At 41.2% G+C, this 21763-nt stretch overlaps 1 protein-coding gene across 4 annotated transcripts in view; it reads right to left on the bottom strand.

Moving 5' to 3' along the window:
- The window catches only part of ACACA (acetyl-CoA carboxylase alpha), a 251831-nt gene that overhangs the window by 39752 nt on the left and 190316 nt on the right, over positions 1–21763 (bottom strand). For all 4 annotated transcript variants that reach the window (XM_036753329.1, XM_036753327.1, XM_036753328.1 and 1 more), the window contains 5 exons: positions 21514–21611; positions 20072–20192; positions 17781–17891; positions 1640–1783; positions 939–1059 (listed from right to left, as the gene is read on the bottom strand). In XM_036753329.1, the coding sequence (XP_036609224.1) occupies positions 939–1059; positions 1640–1783; positions 17781–17891; positions 20072–20192; positions 21514–21611 (595 nt within the window). The remainder of the gene's footprint in view (positions 1–938; positions 1060–1639; positions 1784–17780; positions 17892–20071; positions 20193–21513; positions 21612–21763) is intronic.

Below are 21763 nucleotides of genomic sequence, written 5' to 3'. Positions count from 1 at the left end.
TCTTTAAATTCAGCGAAACTTCATTAGCACCTTTTCTCTTTTATTCTTTCTTATATACATAATGTCTTTGAAATAGTTGCATCTGACAACTCAAAATGATACAAGTTCCTAAAAAAACAAAACAAAAAAATCGAGTGTAGCAAGAAGAACTTTGGTTTGAAAGGATGACTTCCAGTAATAACAATGTCTATTCAAACAGCATTTCTCAGAGAAGATCTCCTTACTTGGCGTTAGCCTCAATTTTTCACGAATGGAATAAGTGAAATCTATCTGAAGGTGGTGGGAGACATGATCTCTGGGGCTCCCTTGTGTTAACGGAATTTAAAGTTCTGAAAAATTCCCAGAAGAAATAGAGTTCTGGAATATCAACGACGTAAGAGGCTAACAAAGTGTCCTGTGAAGTGGTAATAATGTTTAACATTACTGTTTAAAAATCTGGAAGTACTTTTCCAATGTTACCTGATTCATTTCTATTTATTTTCAGGGATTCGGTATGATCTCTATGCCTGACAATATTTGTTAAGATGTTTAAACTTCTTGTATGTAAAGTGCCATTTAAAGCAAAGAAGAGAAGGCAAATTTATGAAGGAGACACAGATTTCTGAGCTTGGAGACCACTCTCTGCCAGGGACTGACTCTTAGGTCACATCTCATTCGTTCCCATTGGCATTTGCTAACTCTTGCTTTAGACTGTCATGCCTTGGGTTTTCTCTTTGATGAAACCTAGTCACTTTTATATAGCTGCTCATATCAAAGTCCCACCTTCTCCCATCATAACCACCATTTAGCAGCCTCTCTTCCTCTGCTAAAAGCCACTGTGTGTAGATCACACAGTGACCATGTAGCAGAAAGAAGGAAATGGACATAAACTGACAGCTTGTGTGACAAATGAAGGAGATGCTGACTAGGTCTCAGAGGGTATAACAAAGTATGCATACTTGGGTGAGGACGTCCTGCCAGCATCCAGCGGGGATCGTAGGGGGCCTTGGTAGGGACAAATTCGATGATTCTATCGATGGGGTCCTTGGAGTTAAGGAGAGGAACCGGACTGTGCACGTTCTAAAAGGAGATTGGAGAGGGGGAAAGGGTAAAAGAACACAACAATTGTTAGAAGCTTCCAACATTCAAATTCAGCAACAAAAGCCAGAGACAAAGTAAGGTGAGGCCATGTGGAATCATAAACTCCAACTCTTACAGTAATCTCATAACATCCCAATCAACTGTCAAGTCCACGGAAATATATATAGACTGTAGGTCTCATTGAGAGTCCTGCAAAAAAATGTGGCCTATCTGCTTCTGCTTTTGATTTCAAGGAAGCAATACTGTGTGATTCTCAGTAATCAAATGGGAGAAAAGGTTGTATGAGGAAAGTGACTGTGCCCAAGGCCAGAGTCTTAATGTGCTGGGGTCGGTGGCCATATGTGCCATAAAAATTCATGGGGCAAGAAAGCATTTTCAGGAAGCCTAATCAATGTAATCCAAAGCCATACTGAAAATGAAAGTTTTAAGTAAAAGAAGAGTCAACAGAAGGATAGATAAAAAATTCTAATGTTAAGAATCCTACATATAATGGGCAATGGCATCTGAACACTTCAAAAGGGTAGGCTACCCAGTTTGTGTCAGCAGTAGGGACACCCACCTTGGGCATATAGGACAGCCAATGCAGGACTGTAAGAACCCCTTCAAAGTCATCACATACAGTACTGTGCGTCACTCCATTGTTGTGCATAATCTGGATGCCTCCGAGCTGGTTATTAGATGTATATACTTCCCGTCCAAGCACCTAGGGAGAGAGGGAAAAGGAAGGTGATGTCTGGTGAGGTAGCACAGAGTGGGGACTAAAACACAGCTTTAGTGTTCTAGAATCAGTGCTTCCTTCCCTAATCATTCGCTAAAGTAATATGACAGCAGAACCCTGTTTCAGTGTAGAGTTTTAACTGCATAGACTTCTCAGATCAGCATCCCATGAAGACAACATGCAAAACAGAGAATTCATCTACATGTCTTGGGGGAAGTTGCCTTTATCAAAAATCAGCAAATTTCCCCCATCCAGTGCCACATATACAAGTATCAATCCTCCCACTCCCCTCTACCCTACCCCAAAGTGGCGCATTGTAGCTGTGGACTAAAACAGCAGACATGGGTGACACTGTAAGTTGAGAAACAAGGTTGAGTCATCTTTTTCAGGTCAGGAAGGGTCACTGCCCACATACAAATGGTAACAAGCCATCAGAAAAGAGCCTACATCTCACCAATGTTTATCATTTGAACATTGCCCAGTTGAAGAAAAGTTATAGGGTCTCGGTTTCATAACTTTCTTTTTTTATTTTTAAAGACTTGAATGCATCTGAATTAATTTTTTTAAGGGTGGAAAATGGTCCCACCTCAAGGCTGGCAGGATCCAGATGCAACTCAGTAACTCACATATGAATTCATACAGAAACCAAGGATTCTAGGCTTCTTTCTCTTTGTGTGCTGCATTGCCTATGATTTATGTCCAAGCCTGCTTCTCTCCTGAGCACCTAAGGGAATTAAGAGCTTCAACCCCCACCCCTCCACCCCCACTCCCAATGTATCCTTTGAGAAGAATAAACTCCTGTGAGGTCAAAGGGCATTTACAATTGGAAACCACAAAGTTTCCTTTAAAGAAAAAAAAAAGGGGGGGGGAGTGGGGAATTCCCTGGACTAGGAAATTGTAGGGTTTCTTTTTTCCTTGAAGATTGGTTAATAATTTCTTTCAGGGAGGGAGGTTTTCTGACCTGGCAGATGGAAGCAAGGCAGCCTGATCACTGACTATTGCAAGCTGCTGAGTGTGTAGTAATTGCCAGTCATCTAGGGGAGCCCTGGAGAGCTCTAAACAGTTGTAGAGAGCTTACTGTATTTCACCTTTTCTTCCTCCACTCCTTTCCCTCTTAAAAAAAAGAAAAGAGGGGGGAGAAAAGTCCTCTGTCTCTTGGTTCCTTTAATTCACTAGTTTTCTCTGAGGAGTGGCAAAAAGACCAGAAGCTACTACCCCAAGGCCCCATCCTCAGGCATTCTATCCTGGCTCTTCACTGCTCTGCATCTCACAGGCTTCCTTTGCAAATATGAACATACACCTATGAAACCACAGGTCCTGACTAAAATGCAAACCCAATGTTTAAGTTTAAGCTAATAACCAAAAACATTAACACCTTAGCCTAATACCCCTGGCCTTGGATCTATTTAAGACCTGACAAAGGGTGAGGGAACACTGTGTAAAGAGAAGGAGAAGGAGAGGGAGAGGGAGAGGGAGAGAGAGAGGGAGGGGGAGGAGGGAGGAAGGGAGAGAGGGAGAGAGAGAGAGTCATGCACAAGAACAAGAGAAATCGAGAGAGAGCAGGAGAGAACCCAGAAATAACACCAGTCCTTTGCAGAATCTAACACTGCATACACACAAGGCAGCCCTCTCCAAGTGTCTTTAAAAGGGCCCACTATGTCTCTGACCACTGGACTCTCATTCTCCTCCTGACTCTGTCTTTAATCTCAGCCCAGCCACTACGGCTCTTTTCTCATTCTCCTGCTGTCTCTTTCCATTTGCCCTCTCACTGACTGATACACTGATCTCTCGGTCACTCAGCTTTCTGCTCCACTGAGTCCATATTACTAATAACACCTCCGCCACGGCCAGTTTACCTCATGAAGGCAGGAGCACATCATTACAAAATAAACTCATAACTTTGACATTCTAGCAAATACACGCCGTTTGTTATTTTTACGGCTTTAGTCTTTCTAACAGGCAGAGGGCATTACATACCTGTTTCATTTATATCTTTAAACACACATATACCAAAAACAAAACCCCTCAAAAAAACAAAGCAGCCAGTCAATGGGGGTGGGGTGGGGGTAGGTGGAGTCCAATGGAAGCAGCAACCCTGTCAATCAGAGAAGCTATGTTCTGATCTGGCTCTGATTTTATGAATGTAATAAACCTGATGGCCCACAACTAGTCCTTCTGGGACAAAATGCCTCTCTCTTGGAAGTCATTAAATGTGATCAGCAATATTTTTAATTATTAAAATAAAATATGAGAGGAGAAAAAGAATAAAAGGGAGAAACTACAGATCTGGCATCTTCATTCCCTCTTTGGCGAGACTAGAGTTGTGGTCATTTCTTAGAATTTTCAGAAATGATTACTGTCAGCAAAACTCCTGCTAATGCACAACAGCTTAGAATCTTACCTAACCTCAAAATAGAAGACCAATGATGGGCATCAGGAATACATGGACATAATTAGACTAGGGTCCACTTAACCAAGAACACCTTCTTTGGAAGTCTTCCCTCAAGCTTTTGGCACCTTGGTGATTTGCAAATATTCTGCAACTCCCAACACCTGTGACCAGTTACGAAGAAGTCAGAATCTAGCATCTAAGAGCATATTTGTTCTATCAGGGGTTAAGACTCAGGTTCTGATGCTTCAGCAAAAAAGGCTCTGGAGAAGACAGTGTACATTTCTTTTGTCTTTCAGTTCAGCAAGAACAACTCAGGAATACTATTTCTGGACTGTGACAGTATTAGGCAAAATGGGAAATTCTCTTCATTCTAGTGTTAATGAAATCAATCAATGAAGAGACAATAAAAGTATTTGTCAAGATAAGTCACAGACATACTGACATACAGTGTTCGAATGATAACTACAGTTGGGGAACGGAAGGAAGAAAAAGCAAGGAGCTCTCTCTGCACCAGACAGATAATAGCAGGTAGAAGGGGCGCCTCCTCTAAAATGTTATCTTGAGGATCCAGAACTTAAAAGCATAAACATGGAGCCACCTCCAGATGCCAGCAGTTGTCCCTATTAATGAAAGATCAAGACGAAGCTGGCAAAGAGAGCAGTCCATCTTAGACTACTGCGTAATCTAAGTGTAGCCCGCCAGAATGAGGGAGCTCGTGATTTATAGGGGTCATTGCTGACTCAAGTGGTTTTAGTGATTTTAGAATACCTCATGACAAAGGCTCAAACCAAGGTGGTAGGTTCAGGTCTGTGACACAATCCCTTCTGCCTAACTCCACAATCACTGCATCAGATTAATTCTGCGAGCTCTGGTCAGCATTTGAAGGCAAGGAAGTCCAAAGCACAGCTAGAACTCCCCGATCAAGTCTAGTCCACTTACAAAGAAGGGACTCAGCACAAACAACCCTTTTCAACACCACCTCATTAAGAGGATAAATTTCACTCATTTCTAACTTAACTATTTGCACATCTGTCCTAATGTTTATTAAGTAACTTGGAATGCTTCATTTTCTATGAGAATAAAAAATTTGTTCTGCTTCATGTGGAATTATCAATGACAACCTGTTCATGTTTGTGAGCAGTGCTAAATACATAGAAAGTACACAGTGTACAGTCATGAAGAGAATACTGGACTTGTAATCAGAAAACCCCAGCTTTGACATTTACTAGATCTGCATACACGAGCAAACCATGACCTCTTCACCTCAGTTTTCTTATTTATAAAATGGGGGTGATATTTGTATAACCTATTTCACAACACTGTTGGAAAGCATTACTTTAAGCCTTCCATAAAATATGAGTTTATCATCATTGTTTTAAGACTCATAGGCTACTGACAGTAAAGGGAGCACCACCTGAACTCACTAGCCAAATGGAAACTAGTACCTTATTTGGGTACTCGTCACCATGAGACAAGTGCCACCATGGATTCCACTGTGAACCTAGGGACATATCTTAAGAAAGAGGTGCCCTTCCTCTTCCATCCTCAATATAAGATTTAAATTGGGATGGGCATTTCCACCATTGTCGTTAGCAGGTCTGTGGAATTAGGGCACAGAGAGAACACTGGCTGTGAGCAGAATCACAAAGTAAGTGTTAAGCGGTTCCCTCAAAGACCCTGAGGAACATTCTAAGACTCCACAACTGTAAGAAGCCTCCTACAAACTACTGCAGACGTACACACATGCAAAGGCAGCTGCTGCTGTTGCTACTTATCTAGAGACACTGCAGACAGCTCGGGTTTACCACAGCTGACAGGCAATGAAAACAGCCTAATATACCGCCTGCTCGCTCCTTTAAATCCCTTTTTGGAGATCAAGATAAACACGTTCTTCCTTTCCCCAGCGATCCAGACATCTGACTGAAGTGGCAGAGTGTTGTGAGGTTCTGTGACACTGAGTGAGTGCAGTATTTACTTGTCAGTGTATCTGTCAGCACAGGTACTATGGTGCCAAGGATATATTTACAAAGGTGCACAGATGCATCTTAGCCCAGTTTATTTTTTAATCATCTTTCTCTTTAAAAAGAAGCAAAACATGCACAGGATTGGTGGGTGAGAAAAACGTAGTGTTGTGCACAAGCATCTTCATAAACAAGTCTGTAGATGCCTGTGTGTATTAGTAAGCAGGGTGATACAATTATAATGCATGGAACAAAAAAGGAAATCCTGAAATTCCATGTTTGCTTCTATGTATGTGCATGGAGGAGGAAAACTCTTCTTTCAACCCTGATATCTCTGATGTAAATTTGGGGTAGAAAGGGCCCACAAACTACTTATTATAATGCTGTCCTGTCCCCTCCTTGTCAAGGTTTTTTCATTTCCATGAGGAACATTTTTATAAACATTCTGGACAACTGCTATCAGGGCATCCCACCCATATTCCTTTGGAACTGAAACAAGAGGGAAATGGAAAAGGAAATCTAAGACAAAGGAATAGCAGATAGAAAGAGAAAGGGGTAAAAGAAGAAAAAGGTAAACAAGGAGGAAAAAAAAGCAGTAGAATATGGCTAGGAGAAGAGAGGAGGGAGGACAAGAGAAAGGAATAGGAGGGATGACAAGAAGAGAAAAAAAAATGTAATAGCTCATCCACTCAGCGCTGCTAACATCCTCCTCCCTGACCTGAGAGGACTACATTTTTAAAAGCTGACAAGTAATTCAATCTCCAATTAACAATTTTAAGTGGTACAGCACATAATACTGTGTAAATGTTTCTCCAGGAATATGTCCAAGGGTGAAACTGAACTAAATCTCTGGGGAGACAAGAGCAGGGCTGATGGAATTCAGTATTTAGGGGAGCTCCAAAACAGGGCACTTTGCCAGCAACCTCACCAAAGCCTGAGGTGTGTTCAGTGAGGGAAATCTATGCTAGATGCAACATCTTAACACACAGTCACAAAGTCACAAACCTCCCAACTGAAAGTCGATGCTCCAGCACCTGATGGGGTGAGGGTGTGGAGGTCTTTGGGAGTTAGGGGAAGAGCTCAATAACATACAGCTGGAGGTAAGTGGGGATAGCATATGACTTGAGAGCCACAGCTGGACTCATGGCCATTCATACTAGGGCCAGAAATTTCCCGGTGAGCAGCAATTTTCTGATCCAATCACACACAATGAAGGGGCAATTTGGCAGAGAGGCTGCACCACCACTGGTAGAGAGAGAGAGAAAGCATTTAACAGAAAAGCAACGAGGTCACTGACCAGAAGCCCCTGGAAACTTCCCATCCCCAACCCTATCCCCCAATCTATGTTCACTGAGAGCCCAGATTTAGAGAAACAAGTGAAGAAGGGGTTTAGGTGACAGGAGGACAGTGAGCATGAATGGGAAATGGGTGAAGAGCAGGGACTCATTTTTAAAGTAAAGAACAAGAAAAAGCAGCATATTAGTTTATGGCTGCCTCTTGCCAAATGCATGAGAAAGGATTTGGCTTCTGGAAAGAATAAAGGCTGCCAGAAGAAATCACTCATCATAGGGATGGATTTAAACTGTTCATTTAACTGAAGACATCAGAGAGCTCACAACAAACTACAGCCATATGAGGAAATTCAGGGGGAAAATGATCCCAGCCTTGGAGTCATATAGGTTCTCCCAACTGATCTGGGTATCCAACTTGGAAAGAGTCCCAATAACCAGACAGCACAATGGTTGCTCCTGCTCCACGGAAGGTGGGCATGGGTATGTGAATAGTTACTATATGAACAGTCAGCTTCCTGCAGGAAGAGTGACATTCACTTCTGCAAGCCCTGGAACTGTTTTATCACTGAAACAAGAATTCTCTATTTCACTACAATGACACAACCACTGTGCCATTTTTATTGTTTGCACCAGATTATAAGCTTTTTGAGGGCAGGAGCATCTTTTGCTCTCTCACGGCACTTAGTAGAATTTTGCACACAATAGGTATCCAATTAAAATACCTGTTGAATGAATATTTTTCTGTACTCCATGAAAAAAAGCTGGCTCTAATTTCCAGACCTCATTTGCTCCGGGTTGTACTTAGAAGGCCCAGATGTGTATCTATAATATAGTGAGGAAACTAGAGCAGTCTCTTGTGGCAGAGCTATCTGGGGCACCTGCTCCATTTTCTGTTATCTGATGCTAATCCCAATGGTGCTGGTCTGACCCAAAGAGTCAAGGCCATAATTCTGCTGTTTTAGAATTTTACTTGGGCTGGATTTAAATGAGTGATTCCACACGATAGAAAGTCACACCTGTGAAGGGCTATTGTGCTGAGATAAGAGTACATACCTACTTTGCTAGAAGAAAGATGCTTTGCAGACAGAAAATCAGAATATTCAACAGGCATACTCAATGTTTCACTGAAGTTGGGGGTGTCTTTCCAAACCCCAACAGCCTTGGTATCACTGTTTCATTCGTGCACACCCAACTGTAAAAGGCTTCAGTTCTGATGGTACCACACACGGCATAACAGACAAGGAACAGGAAGCCTGGCTGGGCCCTGCCATCTGTGGTTCAGTCTAAGCAGCTCTTAAAGCTTCTGCCTTCATAATTCAACATTTCTGATTGTGTACATTAGCTGATTAGACCGTGTGATAATGGCCAATCTGAGCGAGAGGGGACATGGCCAGATTTGGAGCCCTGCACAGGAGATGCTCCCGAGAATGATGAACAGCCAGGAGTCGGGTTTCTCAGCAGACTAGCTTTTTCAGTCTTTATCATATTCACACAGCAGCCTGAACACACAGTCTCTGCTCAGGTTTGTCTTCCTCCTCGAAACAGATTGGAGTCCTTGCATTTCTAATCTACCAACGTGTGCAGTTCTTGCACTTTTAATTTATGAGTGTTCGGGGGGGACCTCTCTGACTTGGGAACATATTGGCTCGGTCTAATGCTTGGAGATTATTAAACTCAGAGCTATGCTCCACTATCAAGTCTACAGATCTTTTATTTAGAAGATATGGTGCTCTAAATGCACAAAGAGCTCCCTGTCACCTTCACATTAAAGCCCCTAGTGCCTGGTAAATGGAATTATATAGCTGTCATCTCCTTTCCCCAAAGTTTTAAGAGTACAATGGGCTCATTTTTTCACACTCCATCCCAGCTTCAGAACTAAGAGACCTACTTTGTATTGATTTAAAGTCTCAGAAATAAATAAACCTGCTTCACCACTGTGATTCACAACAAATTCATGATACACTATTGCATGATATATTTCAAGCTCCTGCTCTGGCTCTCTTTTTCCTCTGGTGAGTGATGGGGGAGGTGGGAGGTGGAGGGGAGCTGCAAAGCTGACAGCCTGATGGTTATTGGAGATGGCTACTGACTGCAAATCCAAGAGCAGACACTGCTGGAGGAATCTGGGAATTTTTTTCCTAGGGGGTGGGGGTAGGAAGCTAATTAACCTGGGCCTTAGGCTGGGGGAAAAAGCACTAAGTGGATATTGAACTGGGAATCCAAAGCAATGAACATGTGAAGAAAAAGCCAAGGGAAAAGGCCACTCAGCATATGGTGCATGACGGATCTGGATCCTATGGGCACTCCACAATGCTTGTTGACTGACTGAAAGAAGGTGAAGCTAAAGCTACTTCGGCTGAGGGAGAATACTAGTCAACCCCCAAAAGCACCTGGGTGAAGAAATCAGGAGAAAGGCTCTATGAAAGACAGCAGGAAGAGAAACACTACAGGGGGCCAAACTTGCCAGCTAGGGCCACCTCCTCTTCTTAATGCTTTGTAGGAGGCTGAAGGAATAACCACTGTGTAGCAAACCTTGTCAGGAAGGTGCATATCTCATCCATACCTTGACTGCTTCTTGAAATAACTATCACCAAAACATGGGCACCTGTTTTATACGTAAGCCCACTTTTACAAGAAAACCTAGCCAAGAGTCAAACTTCTAAGCAGTCTAGTTTCCTCAGAAAGACAAGGGCAAGTTTCCTTCATGGCCAGAGACTCTGAATACCACAGAGGTTACAGCAAAGTGGAGGGGTGAAAACCAACATAAGGAGCCTCTGGCCAGTGAACCTGCTAGTACATGAAATTCCAAGCTATATTTTTAGAATGCAGCTTTTAGAAAAAAAAAAAAAACCAAACTGTTCTGTGGAATCCTGAGATTCCATGGGATACTTCACAAAGTAGAGAGAAATTTTTAAAGTTTTTTTTAATATTAAGTTTTCATAAAGACAACAAATCATAAATAGACTATGGCAGAAAGTGAATAGTCCACATGTGGCCCCCTACCTATAGAAAATGTTTTATCAACCCAAACAGGATATAAAATAAAAGGAAAGAGAAATTTTATTATGAACCTCACAATGAAGTGACTGCTTTCACATGTAATACCTGGAGGACCCATGACTTCAAGGGGGTAGATGTTCCATCTAACCGTTTGGGTCATAACCCTACCATGTATTAGTAGGCTATATGGCAAAATAAAAAAGTAGGTCGCTTAGTAGATACCTGATTCTTGGACAACAGATATACAGTTCATCACTGAGCCTATGTGCTAACTCTTTCCAGACTGGTAGGTCCTCCCAGAACTTCTACTCTGTTGGCAAAACCTGCAGGAACCCAACATCCCCTCCATACTAGGATCTATCATGAGTTCAAAATTCTCTCTCTGTATGATATAAATAATATGCACAATAATAATCATTTTTGAAACCATCTTTAACGTGGATCATTGGTTATAAACTGGTATAAATTGTGCTCCGTTATTATTTGGCATGTGTAAAATTTAAAAAATACCACTTGACTAATGTACTACAATTAAAAAAGAACATAAAACTTGAAACATGACCAAAAAAACTTGAAAATTCCTGTCTAAGGTACCAAACACATTAAGTAAATTTCTATGTCTTCCATCTATGACAAACTCTAAAGGACTCCAGCTCTCATGTTATTCATTATCTATAGATAAGCATCTGCTTTAGACACTCCTCAATAATGTTCAACACAACATACCCATGTTCACAAAGTCCTAGAGTGTTCCAACTAAGACAGCAAAGTCAGCTGCCGTGACACTGCTCTGAATGGCAGTTCTATGTTACCTAAAGAATCCAAGCCAGAGTGTCTGTGATAAGGCCAGGAAAAGAAGCCTCCGGCAGGTGAACCTGCTAGTACATAAAATTCCAAACTGTATTTTTAGAACATGGCTTTTTAAAAAACCATGTTCTTGGAATCCTGTGATTCCCTAGGATATTTCACAAAGTAAAGAGAAATTTGGTCACTCACTACAGATGTTAGATAGAAGTCCCACCAAACAAAAAGAACAAAAAAAGCAAACCAAAAAACCAAAGAGTGGATCCATCCACATCTAATTTGCAGAGACAGAAGTTAAGTAGGTAATCCTTTCCAAGACCTCACTATTACAGCCAGAGCAAGGAACATTCAAAGAGGCAGCTAAAATGCCCTTTTAGAAAAAAGAGAGATCCCATCTGCAAGCATGGGAGTGCTGGGACTGTCTATTGTCAGAATAGGTTGTTAGGGACTTTTAAAAATGCAAATTGCTGGACTGATCCTTAGAGTGATTATGGGCTATTGTATCAACAAGTCCTTGGGGACCTTTTTATAAGCAGATGACTGACACATATACTACCCTATCATGACACAACATGGTACCTCTCATGTTAATGGCTTTGTCAAGTATGTTGATTATCCTGAGATAGCACCTATATGGGAAGTGAAAACCTTCCTGCAGTGCACAAATAAGAATCTCAATTTAAAATTTATTTCTGAGGCTGTACAGGAGTTTTGCAGCTTTTTTTTTTAACCTTCAAAGAAACAGTGTTCATAGAAATCTACAAGATTATTGCTTGATTCTTGAAAAAGAATACTATATCCCAATCAGAGGTGACCTCAGGGGTCAAAACCAACCTTCACAAAGCTTGATAGCCAAAATGCTGGGTAACACTAGCTTCAATTTTGGGAATTGCTTACGTACTCTAAATTGTTACTTGGTCTGGAGAAGACCACCTATAAAGGCAAGCAAGCATTAGGACTGGGCAGCCGGACTCTGTTCTATTAGAATGAATACATACCAGATGAATAAAGACAGAACAACTACCTAAAGCCAGTTTTCAACCAATGTCTTTTTACACACACACACACACACACACACACACACACACACCCCTGCTTTGGTCACAGGCAGGTACGGTGATGGTGCAATGTAGCTTTAGCAAACATTCCACCGACAATGGGAACTCCAGCACTCTACATACTGTTAACTGCAACAAATTCAAATTACAGTGATAGAGACAGCTGTACATAATATAAAACTGAGGCTCAAAGAAGGAAGTAGCTTGCTTGCTTGAACTACTAGATGCAAAATTTAAAGTACTGAACATACTGCTGGGCCCACAGCCCGATCACATTCAATATCTAATCCTTTTGGTTCTAGTTAATTCAACAGAAAGAAAAAATGGTATTTTCTAAAGTGGCTGAGAAGATAAAATTCTTTCTGAAAGACAAATGGGAACTCTGAGGTGCCTATCACAAAGAAGCTACAGATCACGACCACCTAAGAGCCATTCTGGGTCTCTAAGAAAAGAACCTGTGACCCATCAGTGTCCACAGGCCATACTTCGTGTTTCCAAATCCACTGCTACATGCCTCACCTCCATAGGAAGTTAATACCTAGAGGGCAAACAAGGTCATGAGCTGTGAATTCCACTTTCTTCCTCTGCAGACAAGCTCTCCCTAAGAGATGCTAGCATGCCTAGTCCTAGTCGATCACTGCTACTACCCTGGTAATACTAACCATTTTATGCTGAGTAAAAACAGAGGGCAAAAATCAAAGCCCCTTGGCTTGGAAAGCCCCTGTAGTTGTATTTACCAATACCTCTAGTGAGCCATTTAGGCTCCTTAAAGGTCTAGCACAGACAGGCACAGTAGCACATGCCTGTAGCCTCTGTTGCTGGCAGGGTGACAATGGTAGATCACTTGGGTTTGGGAGTTCTGGGACAGTAAGGCTAAGGCTGATGAGGTGTCTGCACTAAGTCTGGCATCAATATGGTATACCTCACCAGGCTACCGAAGGAAGTAAATTAGCTCAGGTCAGAAAATAGGGAAGAGGTTAGAGTTTCTGGGACAGTCAGCGGTGGGATCAGGCCTGTGAGTGTACTCACTAAGAGAAAAAGGGAAACCCAGGCTTTTTTTCCTTTTTAAAGTTCTATCATGCCAAGATCTATAGTACAGAGGTGAAGGTCTTCCTAAGGGCAGCTTAACTCATTAAAGCAGGATTATTTTTCAGCTCTCCTAATTCCATACCTACCACCCAAGTAGCCTGCTGTCCACAGCCTGCAATTTCTAGAGACTGGACATCTTTGATCCACTTTCCTGGATGACAGTCAGAAAAAGGTCAGCTTACCTGTAATATTCCTAGGATGATTTGAGACAACAAAGGAAGATATTCAGACCACTTCTTAGCATGAGTAAGTTTTTTGCATAGCAGAAATTCATGGGACAAATCTCCTGTTTCTAACTCTATTTTCACTTACAGTAATCAGGTGACTTTTCATCTGGGCCTCGATCTTTTTATCTATAAAATGGCAGACACTAGAAAGTAGGAAACATGATCTTACATGCCTGCCAATAGTCAATTGGGCCACTAGGTGGAGCAGTGGCTAGAACACCAGGCTCATCTTCCTGAGTTCAAAACTGCCATCATCAGACATTTACCAGCTGTGTGACCCTGAGCAAGTCACTTAATTCTGTTTGCCTCAGTTTCCTCATCTGTCAAATGAGCTGGAGAAAGAAATAGCAAATCACTCCAGTATCTTTACCAAAAGGGGTCACAAAGAGTGGGACATGACTGAAAACAAATGAACAACAAACAATACATCAATCAAGATTTTAGTCAAACACCAAGCCATCTAGATACTCAGGAGTCCTTTGCCATTAGATCAAGTACTAAATCTGTTACCTTCAATACTCATAGAATATAGATCTGTCTGCCTTGCTTAGAAACATTTTGCAGATTTCACAAGTAATTTTAAGCAGCAAAAAATAAAAAGGCATAGACAAAAAGGAAAAAAGTATGCAAATACAGGGACCAGAAACCAAAGGGAATAAAAATATTCACTAAGAAAGCACTTTCAGCTCTTAGAACAAAAGATGAAACAGCAAAGAGTAATACTACGGGAAAAAAAGACAAAATTACTCACAGTAAAAATAGGAAATAAACTGCACATTTACATTTTTTATGCAAGTTACTTTTATGCTACAAAAAGAAGTCTTTTTCAAAGTAAAATGTCTTTAGAAGCAAAGGCACAAAGATCCAAACTAATTAAAAACAGGTCAGCTAAGGACTGGGAACATCAGGTGTGCACTGAGATGGAGTGCAGCTATAAAGGCTTGAAGCATGTATGCGATACATTACATTGGGAATGCAAGTCTCTCCAGCCCTACTCCTATTAAAAAGGGAACAAATTGAAATTTACATGTTACTGCATTCCACCAGTATAATATGCAGTGTGTCAACTCTTTCACTTCAAATCGCACCATGTTAAGCAAGTGACAGGGAAAAAGAGGGGTGGGGGGGCGTGGGGGGGGGGGAGAGAAAGTTAAAAAAAAATCTCTGCCTCAGCAAAAGTTTTCATTAAAATTTTAGACAAATGATCTCTGTGTCCTTCTCCCATGCTGCCCGGGGCTCCATGCTATTTCTATGCAAATAACAACCTCGTGGTTTATATCTTATTATTTCCACCGGAGCTGCAGCGACATGACCTGAGACGTGTACGGTGGGGGGGAGGAGGAGGGAGATTGGGAGAGGAGAGAGAAAGAGAGAGAGAAAGAGAGAGAGAGAGAGATGGAGTGGGTGCTCACTCAAGTGTGAAAAAATATTGTCAGGAGTGAGCGTCAGGAACAAAAAAAATTGCAGGGATAACGTGTTTATTTCAGTCCCCCCCACCCCCTACCCCCCTGCAAACCAGCACCTTTTAAAATTCATTGGGCATCAGGCGATCATGCACAATCCATCTGCTTTCACTTTATCATTTGCATTTCATGCCTCCTGGCTTTTGATGTGCTGATACTTTGATGCAGTCAGGAGACGCGCATTATCATCATTTCCATTTTCAAGGGGGTCAACGGGATCGGCATGCGCACGGGTGCACAAGATTTTTTTTAAAAAACAACCTCTGTGTACCCCATCTTCCAAGCCTTCACCCCAATATATAATGTAAAAGATGAAGACTTGAAAAGGTGGGGGTCAAACACATATAGTCTAAAAGCCTGTTCTACATACACATGTACACCCCTGTCACGAACAGAAGTGATGAGACTTAAAATAAAGGAGGCTCCATTGTGAGTCAGAGACACAGAGAAACACTAACACACAAAGAAAGATACACAGACACTGAGGGACCTGAGACACCTCGACATCAAAAGCTGGGGGGATAGAAAGAAACTGAGAGGAAAGGAGCATACACACATAGAGGAGACAGGCATACACGTAAACACACAGCAGAAGCCACATGCACCCCTGAATACGCTACAACACACACACACACACACACACACACACACACACACACACACACACACAGAAAAGGACAGACACAGACTGAAAGCACAAAGAGAGTAGAAGACACTGAGGAAAAAGGAGTGAAAATATAGTTGTGAAACAGTTTTCTCCTCACACCAGTTGGCAAAAGGATTGTATGTAAGGAGAGTCTTCATGAATCTGGCCGAAACACACTGGACACAGAGGGCAAAGCCTTCAGAACAGGATGAGAGAAGCTCTAGAACTGACCCCTCCAGTCTTCAGCAAGCAATGCTCATGTTCTTCAGAAGGAGATGTGAGCAATCTTTGGGGAAGGGCCAGCTGCAGCCCAAATGCAACCCCTGCAACTAGACTTTTCCTTTAACACTATGGGCTGGAGAGGAGGTAAAAATAATGAACTTGATTGATAACAGTTCAGCCAATAGATTTTAAGACATAGTACAAAAATGCTTCACAGCAGGAATGAAATGCAACTAGCAAATTTCCAGACAAATAAATATCTCTGATTTCTATAAGATTCTCCACACACAGGCCATTATCCAGGGGAAAAATAAAATCCAGTGTAAAAAGGATACATTTTGGAAATTAGCTTTCTGCCCATGTATGCAAAGGCAAGCAAACATACAGGGATTCACTTTGAACACTGTCTCAGTGGAAAAGGGTACCTACAATTCTCTTTGACATTCATCATTTTCTCATCATAAGGAAGTAACCAAAAGAGCAACTTAAAAAAATTTAAGGCTCTCAGCTGTTTTTCCGCCTCCAGTAATCTCATTCAGTAGTGGCAGTGTACAATTTCTTTTCCCTGACTACTCCCCGAAAGGGAAGGTCAGTCAGGTTTGTTATGAGAGTTGCGTCTGTCTTTTCTTAGCATAGGCCCTGTGTAAACTGGCCAGCATATAGTACATGGCTGCTTCCCCTAAATCTCACCTTACAAATTCTGTTGTGAAAAACAACAGGACTAAATGTGCACTCACTTCTTCCCCAAAGGGATCAATGGACAAGGTCTTTCCCCATTTCTTTCACTTGAAATTCAAATCATGGTGGAGAATCCCCAAATACCAACCAGCCTCCAGTAGAAGGCTCAGTCCCCTGCAAGTGCCTGGCATGAGACCCTTGTGCTGGGAGAAAGCCTGCAGAAGTTTATCACACCCAAAGTGGGAACGAATGTGGTATCTGTGGTCCACTTAACAAAATTAGGCTGAGGAAGCCAAAACCACTGTTGCTTTGCAGGCTATTTCCTTACAAGAACCAAGTTCATTAGCTTTTCCTTTCAATGTGAAAAACTGCATGGGTACCTGGAGGCTAAAAGGCTAAAAGAGGACCATTCTCCACAGCACCTCTTCAACCAGTATGACAGCCTTCCTATAGGTCTGTACTTTTGTAAACATACACTATACACAGGACAGATGTCTTTTTTTTTAAAGGAGTCCTCCTATTTCTATCTTAAACATACAAAGGTCCCCAGTCCCAAATGTCAGGAGACAGACACTGATGTTGCTACTCCTTCGAAAGAACAAAAGATCTAAAGGTGAAGAGCAAATCAAACTTATCTGGATTCATCTAAATAAAAAACTGAATCAATGGAGCTGAGAAGAAAGGCAATGAAAAGAAGGAAGCTCAAGGAAGAGATGGAGCAGGGAAAGAAAAGAATGAAGACAATAACTTTTTTTTTTTGGCAGGAGGGACAAGAGTAGGACAAGCAGAAATCAGTAATTTGGCTCAGCAGCATAAAAGTTTTAAAATATCCTGGTATCTTCTCTATTCTCAGAGCAATAAATATAGCCCCCTCTGTCCTAGAAGCTCAGAACACCCATGACTACATATCAATTTCCATTAATAAAACCACATATCGATCAGAGAATTGGGGGATAGAAGTCCCTCTTCCACTCCAATGAAGCACTCAATTTTTCATTTCTCCAGAAAGACAGAAGAACCAACAAAGATAAGAAAGAAAAGGGAAAGGGTTTAAATTACAAAAACACACCCACCCATTACTGAACTAAGAATGCATACTCCATACCAAAAAGCTTCACAAAAAACTCCCTCCGAAACCTAACGAACTTACTTTGTTGAGGGCTGCAGCTCCTGTCAGAATCAAATGTGAGTTTTCAACCTGGATGGTTCTTTGCCCCAATCGGACTAGATAAGCTCCAATTCCAATGGCCCGGCAAGTTACCTTAGGAGAAAAAAAAAACAACACATACATTAGACATCTGGTATCTACAAGTGGGTTTGTGGGCACACTGACATTTAGATATCAAACAGACATTACCAGTCATGGGGCATTTCTTTGTATGTTCTTCTACTTATAATAATAAATAAGGGCTAATTTCTCAGGCCAAACCAAAAGGGAATATAACGTCAAGAACACTAAAACCCTAAACAAGCTATGAGTTTCCACAAACTCAAAACAACAAAAAAGGGCTTTTTTGGTCATTCTTAGGGCCAAAGAAAGATCAGAAATGGAGAGACAGGATAAAAGGAATGGACAATGCAAAGTGAGACAATATTCCTCAAGTCTTATTTTGCTCTTCTTTTCTCAAATGTTAAGAGGCTCTAACCTAAGGGAAATGATCCTCAGACTAAAAAAATACAGAATAAAAATGATTAACAAGGCACTGAAAGCAAGAAAGTGAAGACATGGCAAGAGAACACCCAGTTGCTTTTGATGAGTTCAGGTCACTGGCTTAGACAGTAACTACCATCACAGGGACCTGAGGGAACTTGAAGACATTACTGTGGAGTAACTGTCAGTTGTCTTTAAAACGGGACAAGAAGGGGGTATCTGCCAAAGTATCACATGATATCTTTGAAGACAAAATGAGAAATATGTCCTAAATGAGAGAAGTTAGGTTGACTGAAAATTGGCTGAATGACCAGAACCTAAAGAGAGGTGATTCATGATGGAATGATGTCAGCTTAGAGGAAGATATGAAAGGAATATCAAAGGGTGCTGTCCTGGGTCCTGCTCTGTTCAACACTTCAAACCAAAACTTTCATGAAGATCAAATTTGTAGATGACACAAAGTTTGGATGGGTAGCTAACATGTTAACTAACAAAACTGGAATCCTAAAAGGCTTTTATTGGCTAGAAAAATGAACCAAATCCAATTAAGTAAAATTCAATAGAGAAAAATGTAAAATACTACACTTAGGTTCCAAAAAATCACCTATACAAGTATATTACAGGGGAAACACGGCTAAAAAACAATTTGCACGATAAGTGCAGAGTGGGTCACGGTAGCTGAAAAAGTTAATGTGATCTTAGGTTGTATTAGTAGAAACATAATGTCCAGAATGAAAGAAGTTATTACACTTCTATATTCTGCCTTGGTCAGCTAATATGTATAATACTATGCTCAATTCTACTGTCACATTTTCGGAAGGAGATTGGTAAGTTGGAGTCCATCCAACAAAATACAACAAAAATAGTGAGAGGACTTGAAACCATGCCAGGACTGGCAGAAGAAACTAGAGGTGTTCAGCATGGAAAACAGAAGCAAGAGAGGGAGATATGACAGCAATCCAACTGTATGAAGGACTGTCTTGTGGAACAATGATTTTGATTTGTTTCTCTTGGTCCCCCAAATCCAAACCAAGGGCAACTGTTGGAAGTTGTAGAAAGGATGATTTTTGACTTGATAAAAGAAAAAACCTGCTAACAATTAGAGCTACTCAAAAATTAAATGAACTACTTTATTCTAGTGGAGGTCTTTAAACAGAAGCCAGATTACTGCTTAGCTAGAGTACTGAGAGGGGAATTCTCTGCTTACTAAGATGAGGTTAGATGACCTCTAGGACTCCTTCCAACTCTGAGTTTCTATAATTCTAGAAAATGAAACACAAGTAATATCAGATTATTCAGAACAAATTCAATCAAAAATGATGTGGATCACTCAGACTTCCTGCTTTTTCCTAAATTAGACAAATGAGAAGAGGTGAAACTCCAACTAATCCATGCTGCTGCTTGTTTAGCTCTACTAAAACGGCCAGTGGAGAATGTGAAGGTTGAAACCAATGGAGGTACTTGGTTTACCTGGACATTTCAACTATTCCCATTACTTTTTCTTTGTATTACCATGACTAACTAAAAGTAAGCTGTAGACAAATAATTAAAAGCTGTGACAACTTTACACACAATAGCTAAAATGTACAAGCCCTAAAACTTGAATTCACCCTAAATAGGATTTTCAAATAATTTAATTCAGACACAAACTGAACTTGCTGGGATAGATATCCCTGAGGAGTTTAAAAGAGACTCTCCAAATCACTGTCCCACCCAAATTATAACAGCAGTGAGATGAATTTAATGACACTTTTAAAAAAAACACACATTCTGACTACTAAGAGATTTACCAGGCTGATGGTGATGATCTCATCATATGCCAATGAGGATTCTCCAGCAATCATCCCAGAACCCCTGAGGTTCTCGGCCCCAAGTCCTTCTTCCTTCCCAATAATATCTGTTATCTTGTATCTATTGGATACAACCAAGCCAAGTTGTGAACACCAAAGAAATAAAATCATCATTATTAAAAGTTTGCAAAAAAATTGGTCAATATTCAAATTTAGCACCCCACTTCCTTTCCATTACTTGTTTCATGCATACCCCTTTCCCTTTTGCCTTGCTTCACAGTACACCCTTATGTTTCCTTGTTAAAAGGCAAATTTCTTCAGGACGCGGCAGGGTACTCCTTCGTATGATGTGTAGTCATCATCAAACAATGGAGATTTTAAGTAGGTCTTCTAATGATGAGCACCAATATAGTGAACTAGTAGGGGGGAGTAGCCCAAGACTCTGTAACATCTGCTTTTTCAAGTCACGAACTAAAGGGAAGAAGGATCATAGTGTCCACTTTCTGGCCACGACTTTCTGAAGGAGCAGAGGAAGTGAATGTGGAGGTGAGACGTTGCTCAAGTGGTCCAGAAAGCATCCTACAGCTCCAATGGGACAGTCATTAGTCTTCTTGACAGGGCGTTGGGAACACTAGCTGACAATGGGAAATGGGAGATGGGGAATGGAGCTAATAACAAGAAGGAAAAATACAAAGTTGAAAAGCAGAGGTGAGCATATATTATTTGTTGTTCTACATGTGCCCAGAGGGCTTGGCACTGGGTATGTTTTTGCAAATTGAAACAATAAATAAATATACCACAGGGGCTCTTACTGTTTCCTTTTTATATCCCTTTGTTTCCTTCTTTATTTCTATCTTCTCTATCAATTCTTGTTTTCTGTGTCCTAGATATGAGTCCTGGGGCTTTGTATCTACTTCCCGGACTCCCCTTCTTTCTCTTCTAGTCCCTCCTCAATTTGTCCTCTGATGGTATCCAGGGTCTCCCTTTGGGCATGAGATTCACTTCCATTGAGGTTTTTTCACTCAAGGAGTGAAACCAGAGAGTACTTTCTGTATAATGAGCAGTCCCAATTCTGGAAAAGATGTGCTCATGCTTTCACAAGATATACAACACATCCACAAACACTCACATGTTCACTGACCATTACTGGTAGGGAAAATCCTTCCAACTCAGGACTCCTCCCACATATCGTTTCTTAGGTTGTACTATTCAGGTATGCTGCATTTTAGCCTTACCAGAACATGTTAAAAGTTTGAAGCCAACGTTCCACATTTACTGATTTATGACCTGACTCATTCCTGATCCAGGACTTTATAACAATTTTTGCATTGATTGTAGTGAGCAACAATCCTGACATTATTCACTACTATATTCACTAGACAAACAGAAAAGCACAACATCTCTCTTTCCAAAGGCTCATCCCCCACCGTCTATGCACCTACCTGGATTCCCCTTCATCCTCCACATGCTCACAGTGAACAGAGTTTAGGGCGCTGACCCGCTTATAATCTTGAGGAGTCAGATATAAATACTTGTATCCCTGTGAAGCACAAATGGTTTTAACTCGTTACTTCCCAATATCATAAAGCTGGTAGATGCAGCAAAACATATACTATGCAGCCTGTTGCAAAGCCATCTATAAATTGCCACATCACTTCTCGAGAGGCACTGCCTAGTATAATACTAGCATGG

This window comes from Trichosurus vulpecula, chromosome 4 (assembly GCF_011100635.1).
Source record: "Trichosurus vulpecula isolate mTriVul1 chromosome 4, mTriVul1.pri, whole genome shotgun sequence".
NCBI lineage: Eukaryota > Metazoa > Chordata > Mammalia > Diprotodontia > Phalangeridae > Trichosurus > Trichosurus vulpecula.
This window is presented reverse-complemented; position numbering and strand designations above follow the sequence as displayed.